At 37.2% G+C, this 20636-nt stretch overlaps 1 protein-coding gene and 1 long non-coding RNA gene across 6 annotated transcripts; both read right to left on the reverse strand.

Annotated features, from left to right (window-relative positions):
- Positions 1-58: 58 nt before the first annotated feature.
- On the reverse strand, positions 59-17166 carry LOC117932386 (E4 SUMO-protein ligase PIAL2-like). Of its 5 annotated transcripts, XM_034853629.1 has the most exons (16): positions 17033-17166; positions 15963-16302; positions 14964-15036; positions 14061-14126; positions 7233-7298; positions 6997-7076; positions 4837-4888; positions 4672-4743; positions 4063-4130; positions 3940-3988; positions 3745-3829; positions 3549-3650; positions 3360-3411; positions 2143-2194; positions 1598-1714; positions 59-1524 (listed from the first exon to the last, which is right to left on the reverse strand). In XM_034853629.1, exons 2-16 carry the CDS (start codon positions 16127-16129, stop codon positions 289-291), a joined length of 2337 nt encoding a protein of 778 aa, XP_034709520.1. In that variant the 5' UTR covers positions 16130-16302; positions 17033-17166; the 3' UTR covers positions 59-288. The 5 variants fall into 5 exon arrangements, with proteins under 5 accessions (XP_034709520.1, XP_034709523.1, XP_034709519.1 ...); XM_034853632.1 differs by lacking the exon at positions 15963-16302; XM_034853628.1 differs by having other exon boundaries at positions 15963-17166.
- An 804-nt stretch (positions 17167-17970) lies between these two features.
- On the reverse strand, positions 17971-19704 carry LOC117932388. The gene is made up of 3 exons (XR_004654166.1): positions 19410-19704; positions 19214-19247; positions 17971-18116 (listed from the first exon to the last, which is right to left on the reverse strand). It is a non-coding gene; the product is annotated as an uncharacterized LOC117932388 (long non-coding RNA).
- Positions 19705-20636: the final 932 nt, after the last annotated feature.

The following is a 20636-nucleotide window of genomic DNA, read 5'->3' on the forward strand; positions in this document are numbered from 1 at the left end:
AATAATACTTTATTCCTCGAATTTGTTTCAAAAACATTTGAGAAATTCCACTTTAAAATTGGAAATTCAAAATTAGATTGCATAAATTTGAATCGGGTTTATGATGAAGAGATGTATCCAAAATTTTATGTACATTGCAAGCACACGAGAGGGGTGGTCTCTTAACATTTCCCACGACACAACCACCATACATTTGTGATGATACAAAACTTGTCATGCATAACATCCAACAAAGCTGCTGCCAAAACCAAAACCGCCACTTATCCATACCAGGATACATCCAGTCAATTAGGGCATCCATGAAGTCCATTCTGGTAAACCACCTGAGCTTCCGGTTCCAGCCCAGTTGCTTCTCAGCCTCCCCTGAGTTTCTGTTTGTGAGTACATAGCATTATGATCAGTGCTACTACTGGGAATAGGCCAGAATGCTGGCAGTCTGCTCTCAAGAGTTGCTGTCAGACTGGTTGGTGGTTGAAGCATGAACTGGCTAATTGCAGCGGAGTCTGCCTCGCCTGTGAGGCTTCCTCTCATCGTCCCAGGGGGCTGCCAGTTCTCAGCTAGGGCATCAGCCCCAGGTGATGACCATGCTGTCCCCAGGTGCTCAACAGCCATGCCGGTTCTCCCCATCATGTTTTGCCTCTCCTCCTCTGCTGCTGTTCTAAGCTGCTCAGCAACCATGGCATAGGAAAATCTTGTGCCTGTTCTAGCTGGTTGGAGTTGAACTGGCACTGATGGTGGCCTGCTTGACATCTGGGCTCTCTCCTGACCAGCAGCACCTGTGACTTGAACGCTGCTACGTCTCTGCTGAACTTGCCCAGGTTGGATACGAATGGAGGGATGGACAATGTTTCTTGACTTGATGACTTGAGTTGCTCCCAGGTTTGGAAGGCAAACCATTCTATATTCATTGCTCGTACTCAAACTTCCAAATCTAGTCTGCTGCATCTCCGTGTTACCAGCCCCGAAATATTGGTTTTGCAGGGAGGAGATTGGCATTTGTGTTTCCCTATGAACACCCAAAGTTTCCCAAAGAGAAGGGGAAATGGCATCAGTTAAAACATGTGAAGACATGAAACTGGAAGGGGTTCTGGAAACACCAAAATTCCTCTGGCCATTAGAACTCATAGTAGGCAGCACAAAGCCCTTTGAGACAGAAGGGGGAAACTGCTCTGCTGACCACACATGGTCCTCGGTTTGGGAAGATCCACTTTGATCTGCCTCAACCATATAATTGACTCCCGGTGGCAAAAAATTTTCTGCAGCAGACGATCCTTGAAGATTATATGAGAGAGGTTTCACATCTTCAGTTCCCAAGCTACTTAGGCATTCGTCCTCGTCATCCTCTCCCATGGTAAGATCCACAACTTGGGCTGGGATATTAGAGAACCCAACAGACTCGCACTGCTCAGAATGTTCTTGCTGATTGCTTTGTGTTTCATGGTCAATGCTTTCCACAACAGGCTTCCAGGATCCATCTGGTGAGATAATCACATCAACAACATTCTCCTCCACCTCTTTCAATACCTGAACAAGGAACAATGGGTTCAACCCAAGTGGGAAACAGCAACATAAAATAAGTGAATCAAAAAATACTTGCCTTAACCATTTTCTGATCAATTCGTATGTCTGGGTTGCAGACAGGCTGATTACAATGAGGGCAACGCCAGGAAGGCCTTCTTGAGTTTATTTCCATGAAGTTGCCATAGTCAAAGCACTACAATATGCACACAAGAGTCACAACTTTGAGGAAAGAAAAGATGGAATTAAATATGAGGATAAAGAAGGCACTCTGTCTGTGGATCCAAGCATGAATCTGCCAGAAGTATTATTTGCCGTTTGCCAGAGGCAAGCATAAACATTGTTTTTTATGTTGTTTTTGAGCCATTTGGGGCAGCCAGAAATTTGATGCTTAAAGCAAGGACAAGTGCACAACCATGGCAATCTAGACTCAGGACCCAGAGAGACTTCAGAGTGGAGCTTCTATTATATATGTATGTATATTTATACCATGTCACACATGTTACATGCACAAAAAATCATATCGCATAGAATGAAGTCAAAAAATAAGAAGGCGGTTTAACTTTTGATTCACCTAAATATCTTGCTGTGGCTCAATATCAACTCAGACTATTAAATTCTCACCTGATGGTGCTTGCAGAGATGTCCCTTCACTGGAATTTTGATACGTTTGAAGCTGTTTAACAATGAAATTAAAAGGATTAAAAAAGGGGTAAAAAGAATTGGTGTAGCATTTGAGTCCATACAAGCCAAGCATAGGGTAATTTTATACATAGAAAGATTCCAAAAGATATTCAAAGTTGGAAAAGTTAATTTGATTTACAGTAATTTTGAACCTGTCTGAAGGCCCTAGATAGCTTCCTTTCCCCCTTGATGTAACATATTATGACAAACCATTAACCAGTTAGGTCCTGTTTCTCAGGGTTCTGGGAAGGGTAAATTGGTAATATACTAACCTTTAACACTTCATTGAGTGGGCACATATTGACTTGAACCCGCATTGTGACAGCCAAAGAAGCCACCATTGCACCAAGCAATGGAGTTCTTTTTCTCTCTAATTCCCACTATCTATCAATTGAATAATTGAAGACGGATGGTAGCGTAGGAGAATTGGCCTGATTACGTACATTGCAATCACCAATCAAATTGCTAATCACTATCCAAAATTTTGTTACAAACATTGCCAAGTTATATGAATAGCACACTTCATAGATTCCCTTTTTTCCCCCTAATCTATTGTTTCAAGGATAACATCTAGTGAACCCTATATAGTACCCAAAAAAGAGGCCCAGTTCTTGTTTTTATTTTCTACTTTTTGATGAGTAACCTTTATTTGTCCCTTTTGGGAGTTGAACTTGGAATCTCCTACATCCCAACCCCAACCTCTTGCCACTTGAGCCAGGCCTCAAGTGCTAAAGGAACAGTTGTCAGTTGTTACTGCATCGGTGCATTTGGGAAATTAACTAAATTGGCCTACATTGTGAAAAAAAAACCCTATTATGCCCCTTTCCCCTAACATGAAACAAAAAGGCAATTGACCTTGCAATCTATGATCAAGAGTAAGTTTGAGTTCATCCAAAATATGAGGTGCCAAAACAGTGGCCTTAGGAAAGTAAAGAAAGTATCGGTCCAATAAAAAGGATCAACACTGAAAAACCTAAGCATAATCCACAGAAGGAGCGTCCTGGCACTAGTCATTCTGCTTTCAAGCAATGCAAAGAACAGAATAAATTTGAAACTAAGAAAAATCTAGTGGATAATTGAATAAAAATAACAGCTAATTACTATGGCAGAAACTAAAAACATATGTTAGAGCTTTAGCAAAGGATATGATAACATACCTTATAGGGCAATTTAGAGAGATCCGTGCTTGTCCTTCAATAACCTCTAAGTCTAATACAAGCAATACATGGTCTTAGTTTGTGTTTCAAGTTCCAGTACAAAATCAAGCATGCTATAGTACACAAACCCACATCAAATGATAAACAGCACCAAATAGATAAACTCTTTTCTTTTTTCGTTTGGCTTACCAGAGTCAGGAGTAACAGCAACAGGCTGAATATAATCTTGTAACTCTGGAGTGTTGGAAGTTGATATCATGCTCATAAAAGCTATCACGATTACATAATTACCTACAAATTTTGCAAACTTACTGAGTCAAAACTTGAAAATTTCTCAGGCAAACACAGGAGATACACAGAGATATCAGCCTGAGTTAAGATGTACCATTGAACTGCCCAACAACTTGCAAAAGGTTTTTTCCGTATTTGAGCATTGCAGTCACATTTGTTGGTAGCTGCGGTCCATTGTCCTGATCCAGACACACAATACATGAAAAGGAAGACTGACGTTCAATATTTCATGTTGGACCATCAAAATAAGAAAGTTTTTTTCCTCCCAAACTAGGTAAAATAAACAAACCATTGAACCGTTGATCCTCCCCCGTACTCCCTGTCCATTTAACATAAAGCTGCACGACATGAACATAAAAAAGTATCATATTCAGTTTAATCTGTAGAACATGATGAAGAAAGTGAACCATACTTGGCTTGAGGTGGTAGCACAATACAAGAGGATGTGTCCATATTATCTGTTTGAGCAACAAACAGGCACTGCATGCAAAGTATGTAGATTAGAAGATAGCACAGTCAATTGACTTGATCCAATAAACCCAAGTACACATTTCTTTTTTTTAGTGGGATAGGTAAAACCCCAAGTATACATATAAACAGAATATATAAATTGAACCCCTGGCACAGTTCTGTACTGATTTTCATTAAGAGAAATGAGAGGAAAGTGATAATGTGGTAATAGCCAATAGATTATATTATAATATAATCTACTTATCCTCTGTTTGGCACCAAGCAGCAGGTTGTGAGACCCATGTGTAAAATATAGAATTATCAAATATAATTATGTCTACTCAAAGTTTAATGTATAAGTGTTGAAATGCCAATAGAAACCAGTGTATTTGAGAAGGAAGTGACAGTGGCTCCAATATTTATTGACAAAAAAGAACAATATATTTTGTATGACAAGTATCATAAGGTTGAAAGAGAGATCAAATAAATATTCTTCAAGACAGGTTTTTTGTAACTAAACTGCATTTCACTTAATATTCATAATGGCTAGTAAACTTCAGGACATTCTTACTATGCGCTTTTGTGCAGGAGACAGCATACTCTTTGTGATATGGAAGTCCACCACAAAAGCCCCATATCCAGGCTACAAGACAAAGAAAGAAATTCTAAGACTTCCAGGGATTCAAAAAAAAAAAACAAAAAAAAAGAACTCTAGGCATTTGATGCATTAGTGAACCTTCACATCAAGAGAAGCAAGCATATGACCCATCCTGAATCGTGGATAGTATCTGGACAAACACAGAGAACGAGAGAAAAGAAAAACTTGAGAAGTTGTGAAGAAAGTAATTGATTGAAAACTCAGTTATGAAATCATTGCACATATTATATCTTCAATTACAATACTTAAGTCAAAGATTTCATAGTCAATGTCAAATGACCTAATATCCCACAATGTTGTCAGCAAAACTGGATATGGTTGTGGGGCCCCCAATTCCTAACCTTGGAAGCCAACCTACAGTCAAGATACCATTGGGCTGCCATAAGGCTTAGCTCCAGGCACCTGCCCACAACCAACCTAAGCAACCGTATGTCTTTATTAAAAAAGAAGAAAAAGAAGAAGAAGAAGAAACTGTTTTTTCCAAGGATTTGAAAGATAACAAATTTCATAGCCCAAAAAAGGACTAAAAAGGACTAATCAAAACTTCCTGGCAAGATTTTCTCACCCACAATATTGCCACTTTGGACAGCTATAACTTCTAGAAAAATGCTTTTTCAAAAATATTTCTACTAAGAAGAGTCTTCTATCTAAATTTAGAAATAAATAAATAAATTCTGAAATCTCTCCATGGAAGCTCTTATACAAAAGCATCCCACTCTCAATTTTATTGAAAAGAGCTTTTAGAAACCTCACACTTTAATTTTAACCAAACAGGGGTAAATCTGTTTCAAAAATTAGCAAAAACTTTCCCACATTCAGAAAGTTAAGAGACAGTGCCATCCAAGCCTCTCAAACACACATATTTTAGAGAAGTTAAGCATGTTACTTTTATAAGCAGTGTAAATACATATGCAATGAGTATTTCCTGAAGATACCCACATAAAGAGGAGGTCTCCCTGTTAATAAGAAGATCCACTTCTTACAAAGAGGGAAAATGACCCAGAAATGAAGAGTATGAAGAGTTCCACTGGGAAAGGAAAATCAAGAGCAACTTTCAGACATATAAGCCTCTCAAGAGGAGAAACTAACACCATGATGCAATAAATGAACAATACTTTGTAAAATTAGACGTCCTCATCTTGTTCCACCTACAATAAAACATAATAATTCACCCTCTACTGTTGCAGATCTCCAAGAATCTCAGGACATATCTTAGCTTTAGTTTTCATCAAACAAATTTTCAATGCTGTGGTATATGAATGGAAGTAGGCCAAATTAAATTAGGATAACAGTAAAATAAAATATTACACTTCTATATGATCTTTATATCATATTACTACACAAACTGTTGGAAAGTGTCTCAAATTCCTATTTGGTATACATTCCTTTTGGTAAATTATTGTATAGAGTATTTTATTTATTGGTATTTCCATGTCAAAATAAATATCTTCATTGAATGAGGAAAGTTGTTAGAAATAACATTGTAAATATTCTGAGACATCAGGGGAAAAAGTTATGAACTTGAGATGAGCTTGTCAAAGACTATACGAGGTAGATAGAAATGAGAGGAAAGTGAGGACAGGTGTTTGGGGTTAGATAGCAAGTGCAGGGAAACATTGGATTGTTTCAAGGCTCGAGAGTTGGATTTGTTTTATCGCTCCTCTGTAATTTCTCTATGGTGTAGTGGATTATTCTTTCTCATTCATGGATGTAAGCATGATTATCCAAACAACGTTAAGAACTCATATGCCATCATGTGTGGATGATTTTATCCTTATGTTATTGCATTAACATGTGATATCAGAGTTGTCCCTCACACAACAAGAGCTATAAGAGCTTCCATTGGCACAACAGAAAGTCATGTGATTAGCGTCAAATAATAGAAAGCCTCTATAGCTGTTTGCCAAAGAGGCATTTTAACCCAATTAGTCTATCAAAGCTCTCAATTACCTTTTTTTGCTCAGTAGATTAAAATGTTGCATAATTGCTTTCAAGCTTTGCATATGAATACCAAGTTCTGACTTTCATTTAATTTTCTCAATAATTGGACAAGACTATTATGCCTATACTGTCATTGCATGTACCTATTTATTCACATTCTTAATACAATTCATTATACCAAATAGAATTATCCTTAGAAAAGTTCCTTTTTTTGAGTGTGTAACATCCTCCAAAAGTGAAAATTTAAAACCTTGCTGAAAACAATAAGATATGAAGCAAAGCATAAGAATTTCATACCTTAACATGATTTTCCAAACATTGAGAAGATAACTTGGTCGAACATTAACATCCTCCATAGTAGAGAAGTTTTTCCCTATCTAGAGATGCAGAATTCCAAAGACTAGTGTAAGTAATAAATGGAGAAAATTTGTAGCAAGTGGAATTGATAGAAAGTTTGTAGGCCATAAATAGAAATATAGCTAATGGAACACCCAACACTAAACAAAAAGATTGAGAAGAAATTTTCAAACAACCTCCTTGGCCAATGCAAGAAGATCATTAGCATCATGATCTGGAAACCATCCAATCTTACAAGCATTCTGCCAAACAACATAGATATAGAAAACCACATCTTAGTAGAAATTTTTTTGCAAAACAGAAACATGTATCCAGTAGCCTGGAAGTCATAGCAAAGATAACAGGATTTCCAACTTGAAATAAGTAATCCTGATGAGCTTGTGGTCAACAAAAAATATAAATTGAGAAACAGAAAATAAACCAATAAAAGAAATATAAATAAAAAAATCATAAGAGATGAACTTCGCTTAGTTGAACCATTCAGATGTCTCAGTCACTCAACAGCATAGGTGATTGGGAAAGCTGAGGCACTCACCAAGATGCCTTAGGGCTATAGACTACACAAATATGCAACACCTGAGCACCAACAAATGCTCAGCCACCATTGTATTGATTCTACCAAAATTTATGTCCTTGCTTATTTCTTATTGTTTTACACATGACACATAATAATGTAAGGGTTTCTATATTTCTCATTTGAGCACCCTGTATTTTACTTTTCCATTACTGCTTCAAGGAGAATCCTCAGCTCACTAAAGTCTAAAATACCACTCCCTTACTCCCCCTCTCTCTTTATAGATCTGAAGAATTTCTGAATTCCTTTATTGATTTTTTAGGTACACACCATACACATATATATACACAACTGATTGAATAAGAAAAATCAATCTAGCTTGATTCTCTCCTAAAATTAGGAAACTGAATCATCCTAAATGATCTCTCCTTCTTTATTCCTAAAATACTTTCCTAAATTAAAAAACCCTAACTTTGAATGCCAAATTTCAACACTCCCCCTCAAGCTGGAGAATATATATCATATAATCCCAGCTTGCAAGTTAAGTCTTCAAAGTTAGGCCTAGGTAAAGCTTTGGTGAGGATGTCTGCGGTTTGGTGCTTGGTAGGAACATAGTTCAATCTAACCGTCTCACTAGTCACCTTCTCTGTGATGAAGTGTCTGTCAATCTCAACGTGCTTGGTCCTGTCATGATGCACGGGGTTCTTTGCTATGCTTATAGCTGCCTGATTATCACACATCATCAGAATTGGAGATGAACTCGTTTGCCCCAGTTCACTAAGAACCCTTTTTATCCAAATCCCTTCACAGATTCCCTGTGCAAGAGCTCTGTACTCAGCTTCTGCACTACTTCTGGCTACAACGGATTGCTTCTTACTCCTCCAGGTAACAAGATTTCCCCAAACAAAAGAACAATATCCAGAAGTGGACCGCCTGTCAATGATGTTTCCTGCCCAATCCGCATCTGAGTATACTTCAGTGTCACGGTTCTCTGTCTTTCTGAAGAATAGACCTTTCCCTGGTGTCATTTTTAAATATCTAAGAATCCTGTAGACTGCTTCCATGTGTTCCTCAGTGGGGCTGTGCATGAATTGACTTACAGCACTCACTGCAAAGCCAATATCTGGCCGAGTGTGTGAGAGATAAATCAAGCGCCCGACGAGCCGCTGATATCTCCCCCTATCTACCGGTGTACTTTCTTTCTCGATACCAAGTTTCTTCTGACTATCCATAGGAGTATCAATTGGTTTGCATCCAAGCATACCGGTCTCCTTAAGAAGATCGAGTATGTATTTTCTTTGAGAGACTACAATTCCCTTCCTTGATCTAGCCACTTCCATACCAAGGAAATATTTCAAATTTCCAAGGTCTTTAACTTCAAACTCCTCTGACAAATACTTCTTCAAATTCTGTAATTCCTCCATATCATTCCCAGATAGAATAATATCATCAACATAGACTATCAATATGGCCATTTTCCCGGCATGAGACTTCTTGACAAATAGAGTATGATCAGCCTGACCTTGTTTGTAGCCCAGCTTCAGGACTGCTTTTGTGAATCTATCAAACCAGGCTCGGGGAGATTGTTTAAGGCCGTACAAGGATTTTTGGAGTTTGCAAACCTGATTCTTTGCCATACTTCCTTCGAAACCAGGTGGTATTTCCATGTAGACTTCCTCTTCTAGGTCACCATTTAGAAACGCATTTTTTATGTCCAGTTGTTGCAAGCACCAATCTTGATTGACAGCCAATGACAGAAGAATCCTGATAGTGTTCAGTTTTGCAACAGGAGCAAAAGTCTCCTGATAGTCTATCCCATAGGATTGCGTAAACCCTCTAGCTACCAAACGAGCCTTGAATCTCTCGACTGATCCATCTGCTTTGTATTTTATGGTGAAAATCCACTTGCACCCCACGGGCCTCTTCCCAACCGGCAAATCTGTGATAGTCCACGTCCCATTCTTCTCAAGTGCATCAATCTCATCTTGTACTGCCTTCTTCCATTCTGAAATTTTTAATGCCTCTTGTATTGTGTTGGGAACCTGAGTATCATCAAGAGAAGTAGCAAATGCTCTGTAAGATGGTGATAGCCCTTCATATGTAACATAATTCCCAATTGGGTGATCTGTACATCTCCTAACACCCTTCCTCAATGCAATCGGCAGAGTAGAATCATCAATGCTGGGAATTAACACCTCTCCAGCCCTATCCTCACCTATGTTCTCTTCAGGAAGACTTGAATTGGAGTCAATATATTGGCCACATGTTGACTGTGATCCGTGCTCTAATTCCTGTCTTTTCCTCCTCCTGATGTAAACTTGTAAGTTCTCATTAGCAAGTTGTGGGGCTATAGGTTGAATAGGCATGGGAGACTGGATGGTCATAGGAGATGGCTGGACTGATGACGGTATGGGTGTGGACAACTCAGTGGGCGCGAATTGAAAAGGATTTGGTGACTCTGAGTGAAAAGAAGGTACACCCTCAAGAAGAGACTCCCAAACTTGATGTTCATTCATGCTCTCCCCCTGAACATGAGATTTGGGATAGAAGAATACATGTTCAAAGAAAGAGACGTCCATGGTGGTGTAAAATCTTTTGTTGGTTGGAGAATAGCATTTGTACCCTTTTTGGGTTGGAGAATACCCTAGGAAAATGCACTTATTCGCTCGAGGAGCAAATTTGCTACGATTTTGAGGATACACATGAATGAATGCCGTGCAACCAAATACTTTGAGTGGTAAATCAGAAGAGGCTACACGGGTGTGAGGAAATTGTTTTAAGAAAAGTTGACGTGGGGATTGAAAGGTAAGCACTCTGGATGGCATACGGTTAATCAAATAAGTAGCTGTGAGAATAGCTTCCCCCCAGAAATAGTTTGGAACATTAGAGGAAAACATAAGACACCGGGCAACCTCCAAGAGATGTCTATTCTTGCGTTCAGCCACCCCATTTTGTTGTGGGGTGTCAACGCAAGAACTTATGTGGATAATGCCGTGATTTTGAAGATAAGTACTGAGACTACTAGTAAAGTATTCCTTTGCATTATCTGACTTGAGGACTTGAATTTTGGAATTGAATTGATTTTGAACCATAAGATGGAAGGTTTGAAAAATGTGCCCGACCTCTGACTTTTCTTTCATAAGGAAAACCCATGTTACCCGTGTATGATCATCAACGAATGTCACAAACCATCGAGTGCCAGAAATATTTTTTATCCGGGAGGGACCCCACACATCACTATGTACTAGAGAGAAAACAGTCGAAGGTTTGTATGGGATTTGAGGATAGACTGTTCGAGTATGCTTTGCAAACTGACAAATTTCACAGTGATAAGATGCTGGATTTTTATTGATAAATAATTTGGGAAACAATTTTGCAAGGTAAACAAAGCTAGGATGACCAAGGCGATAGTGTAACATTATAATCTCACTATCTTTATTGACCTTAGAATTTGACACAGAATTGAAAGACTCTAACATACTCTGAGACTGTACGCAACTTGCTTGAGAAACTTGGTTTGAGAATTGACCACATGAGAGGAGGTAGAGCCCGGAACACAGTTCAGCACTGCCAATCATCTTCCCCGATTTCAAGTCCTGAAAAAACACACAAGTTTGGATAAAATTTAGTAACACATTGGAGATCACGGGCCAATTTGCTAATGGACAAAAGATTACAATCCAAGTTTGGAACATGGAGAACAGAGTCAAGATACAAGTCTTTAGTAAGTTTTATAGAACCTGTCCCGGCAATTTTTGACTTTGAACCATCAGCAATATGGACGGATGAATGACCATTACTTGGCTTGTAATTTTGAAGAATGGTAGCATCTCCTGTCATGTGATCAGAAGCACCTGTGTCCACTATCCACGACTTCATTCCTCCTCGATTAGCAGTGAAGGCTACACCGGTAGTACTGCCACTGCCAACCTGGCTTAATAGTTTCTGTAGCATCTCCATCTGCTCTTTGTTGAATGGACTCGGCTCGGGAACAGAGGTGCTCTCAGAGTTGGCAGCCACGTGTGCTCTGCCATCTCTGTCAGACCGTGGCTTTGGTTTCCAATCAGCTGGTTTGCCATGAAGCTTCCAGCAAGTCTCCTTATAATGGCCTGGTTTCTTACAATAATCACACCAAGGCCTATCCCGTTTCTGACGATCTCCACCACTACTATTAAATGACCGAGTCGCAAGGGCAGAGGCATCCAATGTTGGGGCAGGTTGCTCTTTGGATCCCATCATCACTTTCTTTCTACTTTCTTCACGCCTAACCTCTGAAAAAGCCTCCCTGAGACTTGGCAGGGGTTTAATGCCCATGATTCGGCCTCTAACATCATCCAATTCCCTGTTTAGTCCTAGGAAAAACTTGAACAGTCTCTTTTGTTCCACAATTTTCCTGTATGTTGCTGCATCATCAGGACATTTCCATGAGTGAGTCTCGAATAAGTCAAGGTGCTGCCAATACCTTGTGAGTGTGTTGTAATACTGAGTAACTGTCTGCTCTCCTTGGCGGAAGTCATGTAGGGCTGATTCAACCTGAAAAAGTTCTGAAATATTTTCAGAACTTGAGTAAGTTTCTTTGGCTGCATCCCATATGTCCTTTGCAGTCCTAAACAGCAAGAAATTTTCACCTATGTCATTATTCATGGAATTGATAAGCCATGACATGATCATGCTGTTTTCAATCTTCCACTTCCTGAAACCCGGTTCTGTAGTTTCTGGCATGACTGCTTCTCCAGTGAGGTACTCATCCTTTCCTTTACCGCAAATGAACAGCAACACAGATTGTGACCACTGTAAGTAGTTATGGCCATTTAATTTGTGTCCTGTGATGAGAATAGGAGAGGAATCACTACCACCAAGGTTTGGAATTTCAGATCTGCCTCCTAATTCTGGTGACGTGACGCTGGATACTTGTGATGATGCCATTCCGTATTTCGTCATGGACCGGAAAGGTAGAAGAACACTTCCCAAGGCACGTGCAGGGATTGGAGTTGAAACAGGTACGTAGGGTGGCTGGTCGGCGTCAGGCGAGCTTGGAGTAGGAAGCGCGTCGCCGGAAAGTGGCTCACGCGCCCTCACGCGCCGGCGCGTGAGATGCAGTCGCCGGCCGGAAAAACGCGCGTGGGCGGCGCGTGGATGGTTTTCTGGCTCCGGTGTTTTTGGAAAAGTTGTAGATCTCCTCCAGACGCTCCTTGCGGTGTGAAAAAAACCGTCGCCGGAAAAGTTCGCCGGAAAAGTTCGCCGGCGGTGAATGTTTTTCTGACGACGATTACCGATTGGAAAGCGTTTTCTCCCTTGGCTCTGAGAACAGGGACTGATGACCGGAATGAGAGATGGTCGGATTGAGAGATGGCCAGAGAGATTTGGCCGGAATGAATGATGGCCTGAATACGAGGTGGCCAGAAGGGATTAGGGTTTCAGAAAACTGGCTCTGATACCATGAAGAATTTCTGAATTCCTTTATTGATTTTTTAGGTACACACCATACACATATATATACACAACTGATTGAATAAGAAAAATCAATCTAGCTTGATTCTCTCCTAAAATTAGGAAACTGAATCATCCTAAATGATCTCTCCTTCTTTATTCCTAAAATACTTTCCTAAATTAAAAAACCCTAACTTTGAATGCCAAATTTCAACAAGATCATGTGTCAATTTCCACAAAGATGAATATAACAGACCTTAGCCCCCACATTAAAAGTTGCTTGGCACAACAAGGTGAATGATTAGGTTATACAACACTGTTGCTTGGGCTGCAAGAAAACAAGCAATGTGTTGCTTATGTTCCCACCAAATAAACCTGTCATTTAATATTAGACTGACCACAAAATTTCATCAATAGTGATCAAAACATGTATTTTATTGATGTACCATGTCATACAGCATGGTACACAGTAAATTGTTATTTCATTTTAAATTTTCTATTATGTTAAAAACCTTTTTAAAATTATGGAAATTTTATTGAAAGAAATGAACATTATACTAGAAATAAGAAATTTATAAGGAAGTTGGTTGGACCAAAATGAAAACAGGAGAACTAGATAGAAGAAAATCCAACCACATTCAAAATAATAAAATTTAAAAAGGGAATGAAATTCCCACATATTCCGAGGCCCTAGCACCTCTACTGGTATTAGCCCGCTTACCAAATCTCCAGTCTAAGGAAAATGCACGACTCAAGACCATAATAACTCCAAAGGCAAGTAGATGCTTGCTAGATCCAATGGAAGACATTAGTTAAATTTCCTTCAACTACCAGTTTGTACCCTAGGAGCATAGCCCCTTTCAAAAATTCCCATAGCAACAAAAAAGTATCTCATCCCCATTTAGTTATGTCTGAATATGCAAATCTTTTAGCATTCCCAAGAATGATAATATGATGAGCACAATGAGAGGCCATCAATAGTTAGTTATCAGTTTAAGCAAAGATTTGACTACTTGCTAGTTGCTACTAATTATTGAATAGTACAAGAAGCCACACATACCTTGACAGAGATCATAAGCACCACAAAAACGGCTAGAAGAGAGGAATCATTCATACATCTAAGTACCTACAACAAATGAGAGAATAAACTAAGAATGATAACCATTTATGGTAAATCATTCAGTTGCAATAACCAAATATGCATTTCATCTTCAAATCTATTTTTAATTGTAACTACTAATTAGAAAGCTTGTTAGGCTACAGATCTTACCTAAAAGCTTAAGTCGTTATGCAATGGTGGCCCAATAACGTGTATCAAGCTAATATGAGCTACACCCCTAACATCCCACCTAAAGGAAAACCTTCTTTGGTCTTGCATATAAACTCAATAAATGGGGAAAATAAATAGTGAGACTCAAACTCATGGCCTCTCATAAAACAAGGCTCTAATATTAAGTTAAACTATCAACTGACCTAAAAGCTTAAGCTATTAGGTAAGAGACTAACCCTGTATATCCTTGGCCTCAATCCCTAGCACTCCACCTTATTGGCAATCTTCTTTTCACTTTTGTGGGGGTAAACATACAGTAAAGGTTCATGTAGAAGATGATATGGCGTTACAATACCCATATTCTTAATTATAGCCCATTGAACCACAGTTTGTTAGGATTTTTTTTTGGAACTTGATATCTTAGTATAAGATTAAGTCGTATATAGATGAAGGTTCTATGTCTTTAATTGATTTTGTTGTACTTTGGTGTGCTATTTCCTTTGGCTCTTTTTATATATTTTTCTCACTTTATTTGCCTATCAAAAAACAAAGCAAACAAGGCAGTACATACAGAAGCTGATGCAACAGCTGACAAGCAAATAAACTGTCCACACGGGTGTTGATGCCATCACTATAAAATGACTCCAAATTTTGACATATTGTCACAAGTCATAACTAATAATAACATATCACCTGTTTTAACAGTAGAGGTAAATCTCGAGCTCTTACTGGGATCTCATTGTTTGCAACTGCATAATCAATACCTCTGTAATTGACAAAGTAAATACTGGTTAAGCATAGTGAGGAGAATTGACATACAAGCATATGATCAGTTCAACTATTTATCTGTTGGTATCAAATAATCCAGAACAAAAACAAGATTTTCACTGCCAAGAAACCAGGACTAAGAAATTGAGTCCATCCCAAAGCAGGAATGATATACAGCCCAAATTCAATATATATATGCATATATTAAAAAGATCCAGAAGGATGAGACATCCTTCCACAAAGTAAAAATTTGGATCAACCAGACTATATTTCCACTGCTCTATAAACCTGAAAACAGACCATTTTCAGGAAATTTTCAACTTGTTTCCTGTAACTCCCCACCAAACACAGTTTGTGCGTCATTTTTTTTTTTTTCTGCATTTTTTAAAACATAAAAAAATTCTTATTTTAGTTTCCAAATAGTTCTCTCAAGGATCAAGATAGATATGCTTACACCAAAGAAAATACATGATCATTTGATAATAAAGCTGCTTAGTAGTTAGTACACTTTATTTTCAACTAAGGTGTAGCTAGCCACCTTGAATAAATGAAGTAAATGTAAAAGTTCATTTGTCGATACAAACCCTGATGTCAATAAACATACTTCTAAAAATGATTTTTCAATTTTCATGATAAGAATGATTAAAAAAACATATTTACTTTGAAAACTGCTTTTCAAGATCAGCAAAGGGAGAGAAAAAAAAAAAAACCTCATTTAAAAAATTCAGAAAAATTATCAATAATTGACTGCTAAATGTGCTTTCTGCCTTTATTTTATTTCTTGGAGATAGAGTGTTAAGTAAGCATTTGAAAAGAGCAGAAGAATCAAATAATTCAGAATTATCGGTTCTTCATTTCTAACCTAGGATTGAACTTCTCAAAAAATACACATACAAACAGAAAGGAAGAGAGAGTGGATGAAACCTGGCCAAGGAGAGACAGAGATTGGAGAACTCAGCAGAATCCAGCAGTTGCCCAGACTGAATGTGCATCTCTAGTAGATCTGCCACTGATGCCACCAGGAGTGACACATGTCCACCGCCACCCACTGAGCCAGTTATCGCCATGTTCATACGGCTCTCTCCGGCCATTCTCACCAAATCCTGTCTTTCTCTCTAAAGCCACTCTCTCTAAAACTCCATCTCTCTAAAACTCCGTCTCTCTCTCTCTCTCTCTCTCTCTCCCTATATATATACATGTATATGTACATATACTATTGAGTCACACCATCCATGCCAACTCTGTCGCTCTCTTAAATCCGAATCTTTTCCAAAAATGGTTTTGAAGTTACCAAAATGGCCTTGTTTGTTCAGTGTAAAGACATTGAGAAGGTAGGAGCAAAATGGTATTTTTATTTATTTTTTGAATCTCCATTTGAGCTTGAGTGAACAATGATCATGTCACTGACAGATAATACTAAATTCTCTGTATTCAAAATTACTTTTGGATAAAAATGTAGTGTACATATATTTTTAATTTCCTATTTTATGATTTAATAGTGGCATTTTGAAGTTTCAACCTTTAAAATCTTTGATCTTAGATTTCAATGCTTTAGGTTTGTTGATAGCCTTAATTAAACCTGTTGGATTTATTTGCAAATTATGATGTAGAACAATTGGTGCACCTCCTTTTAGGTGTCTATTAATATGCATTCCTATTTGCCTATCAAAAAAAAATAAAAAATTATGATGTAGAACTACAACAATTATTGCAAACTAATGATTATATTATATTTGGAAAGAGTTTATTTTTATATAACCTATGTACCATTTATGCATATATTTTTAAAATTGTGCAAGTTTCTTAAGGGTTGAATTATCTTAGTTTTTTTTTTTTTTTTTTTTGGGTAGGGTGTGGTTTTGGGGGGACAAGCTCATGACAAGAAGTTTACAATTATGCAAAGGGCCATCAAAACCAGTCATACAACTAATATAAACATCACCTCAAACCACTGTATAAATGAAATCATAGGTGATTTCCCAAAGAAAGAATACCTTCAGAAATGGAAGGCCAGGCACATTCTCTGCCGGCTGTATAACCATATGGGCAAGAGGAGCATTTCCAACAAAATATGTTCGGGAATGACTGATTCTAAAGCAGACTCTGCAAACTGCAAAAATTTGGAATTCAGAAGTTACAGGAAGAGAAGAAAAAGAAGAACAAGACCGTACAAGAAGGAAGCAAATAGCAACAATCAGGAAGATAATAGAGAAGAAGATAGATTATTCATCAAGTGCTCATTGTAATGACCTTAAAGAAATAAATGTTTAAAAATATGATAAGTATTAGCAGAATATTAGCAATTCCTATCAGCTCCACAATCCTTGTAATATAAAAATATATAATAACATATTACAATTAAATGAAAAGATAGGGACAGATTCATGGTCTGGAAAAAGAAGACTCACTTCTTTCATAGGTACCCCAAGCATTAGTCATCTTGGAATTCAGTTTTGGGAAGAAAATGGAAGGTTCACAAAAAATTCAAAAGGGAGTGAAAATCATTAGGGGCACACACTCCAAACTCCATCACACTGATATTCCCCTCCCCCAGTCTCTCCCCAATATTCACTACCACAACCTCTATCCTCAACAACCAATAACAACAGGCCAGAAGTAAAGAAATTGATTTATAATAAATAACAGATATGGAAAAGGCAGAAATAAAAATAAATAAATAAAGCAAAATCAAAATGACAACAGCTAAAGAACAATCAAATTCAAAGTAGCTACTAGGGAATTCAATCATCACCAACTTTCTACAAGTTAGAAGGTCTGAATATTTAAGAACTAAAGCTTAAAATTGTTGCCATAATTAACGAACGGGTATGGAACTCAGATTGAGCACAGACTACCTTTAAAATAGGTCTTATAAAGGAGTTCAGAGGATAACATTATTACATGCATGTCACAGAAATTTTTGTACCTTCTATCAATGTCTTTGTCTACTTCAGTGATGCTCTCCTCTTCATGATCAACCCTATCTTCATTGCGGGAATCAGTAGAGGAGTTGGCACACAATCAATTTGGTAGTCACCATTTTCCCTGATTGCAAATGCAGGTGATATACAAGACTAGCTGGGGAGCCGTAGGAATTTAATATGCATCAGTGTACATGCACAAGCATGTGCTTGTGTATGAGGTATCTCTTGCATATATAACCGAATAAATTACAAATACAATTCAATAAACCAAGCCATTGAGAATTTATTAGAGGTAATATACAAAATTAGAGTACATTGCAGGCTGAAATCTAATTCCTGAAGTTACATGCACAAAGTTCCTCATGTTATAGAGAAAGGCATAGCATGCCGCATGCTCTAGGTGGGAAAAAACACACACATGAAAAATGATACTGATGTTCCCTACAACCAAATGTTAGCATAGCATACAGAAGTTAACAAATGCAATGTGACCAGAAAAATGGCCTTCAGGATTTCTTAGCCATAAATTCTTTGCTTTCTTTTAAAGCACAATATGGAAAGAGGGTTGCAAAAGGAATCTTATGATTCTACAAGAACCAAGTAACCCAATGTGCATAGTTCATTAACTAAAAGCAAATTCCCCATTTGGGATAGGCCTCTAGAAAAGTAGATAAAAGTGAAAAAGGAATAAAGTAAGAAACCTTAAGAATCAAACATCAACAACTGGATTTGAGTCATGGTGAGTCACTCCATGTTGATTTGAGTTGTGATGAGTCACTCCATGTTGCCCCCAACATACCCGTCAACAAACCATTCACAAATTTCTAACGAGAATATGTATTGACATCGTCATTGAGCCATGCACAAGACCATTAGAATTTGCATAAAAATAGATGGAATAATTAAGGGAGAGACGAGCAACATTCTAATCACAGTATGTATACACCCGATTAGGCATGAAATTCTCATCTCTAAGTTGCTTGAAAAGGCATATTTTACTATTTTGTACAAGGTTTTGTGGATTCAAAAGAATTATATAGTTCAATCATGTTGCTCATTTCTATCCTTTTATCACTTCCCAGCGGCAATACATCCCAATTATATGATCTACACTTCCTGAAATGCTAACTTAACAAAACCCAGTTCCCATAAACACAGAACCAGGCAATAGACATTCAACATGACCTAAGGAAACTGATGGCTTCAGCAATAGCATCAAATGAGCAAATCAATCAATGTAACAAAATTTACCTCTTTCAATCTTTTAAAAATATAATCTGGGAACCTGCACAACCCAAAATAAGAACAAAAAATTAGAAATTAAAAAAAAAAAAAAAAAAAATCTAATATCAGCTGCCACAACCACAACCAGACATGTAAATTTAAAATGAAAACAGAAAAATTGAAGTGCTCTTTAATTTATGATATACCTAATAAAAAAACTCACACTGAAACCCTAATTGTGCTCAAGAAAGTGGAGGGAAAATTATTTGAAGCTTCCAGCAAATGATAAACCCATCTAACGTTCCATGCAAAATATAAGATTGAAAAAAATTTTCTTTCATTTTCCTACATTTTCTGGGGAAAATGACAAGGAATGGGTAGACAACGGAATCAATTTTGGGAACAACGGACTTGAAGGGATTGAGGCAAAGATGCTAATATTTTCTACATTTTTTTGAATCTGAAAGAGAAATGAGGAAAAACCCTGCTTAAAACCTAAATCAGGAACCAAAGTTGAGGGTCAACCATTGAACCCCTGGTCCAGTCTATGATCCTCCTAAGCCCAGTGGTGGACCCATCACAGTGGAGTGTTGGTTATTATGAGTCCTTGACCATATAAATAAATGCAAAATTGTTTTTAGAATATAGTTAAAACAGCAGACTAATTTTAAGGATTAGTAGATGTGATATGGAAAAATAAAAAATCAAAACGACAATAAATTAACATTGGTGTTGTGTAGTGTTTGAGAAACAGTTTTTCAATTCTAGGTAAGGAGGGTATTTTTGGAAAATGTGATTTTTGAGTACTTTTCAAGTGAAAATAAGGTGATTTTTTTAATACAAATTTGGGTTTTTTCATTTTTTTTTCATATAAAGTGGTGTTAAAAATAATTAAAAGAAAAGAAAATACACTGAAAACACTGCATTATATTTATATATAAAGAGAAAATGTCAAAACAAGAGTAAGAGTAGGGGAGAAACCTATTTTTCAAAATTTAATTTTCCAACTAAATTTTGTTTTTGAAAACAATCTAAAAATTGTTTTTAAAATCCATTTTCAAAAATTGATCTTGGCCGATTGTTTTAAAAATTGTTGTCAAACATCCAAGTGTTGGTTACTGTGAAAGATGTAGCAGACCTTCTATATGTTCACTCCGGGGTATATTATTAAAATCAGGTGCAACTCGGATGGGTTGATACACATAACCCATGTTTGGATAATTTAGAATAAAATTTGAATAACTCCAACCTAACCCACTCCCAATTTAATATTTTTATAATATATATATATATATATATATATATATATATATATATATATATATATATATATATATATATATATATATATATATTATCCTATATAATAATACATTTTTTTAATTCTTTTTAAAAAGATATCCAATTAGATTATATTATATACTTTTTTATTTTTTTTTAAAACATATAA

Source organism: Vitis riparia, chromosome 15, assembly GCF_004353265.1.
Source record: "Vitis riparia cultivar Riparia Gloire de Montpellier isolate 1030 chromosome 15, EGFV_Vit.rip_1.0, whole genome shotgun sequence".
NCBI lineage: Eukaryota > Viridiplantae > Streptophyta > Magnoliopsida > Vitales > Vitaceae > Vitis > Vitis riparia.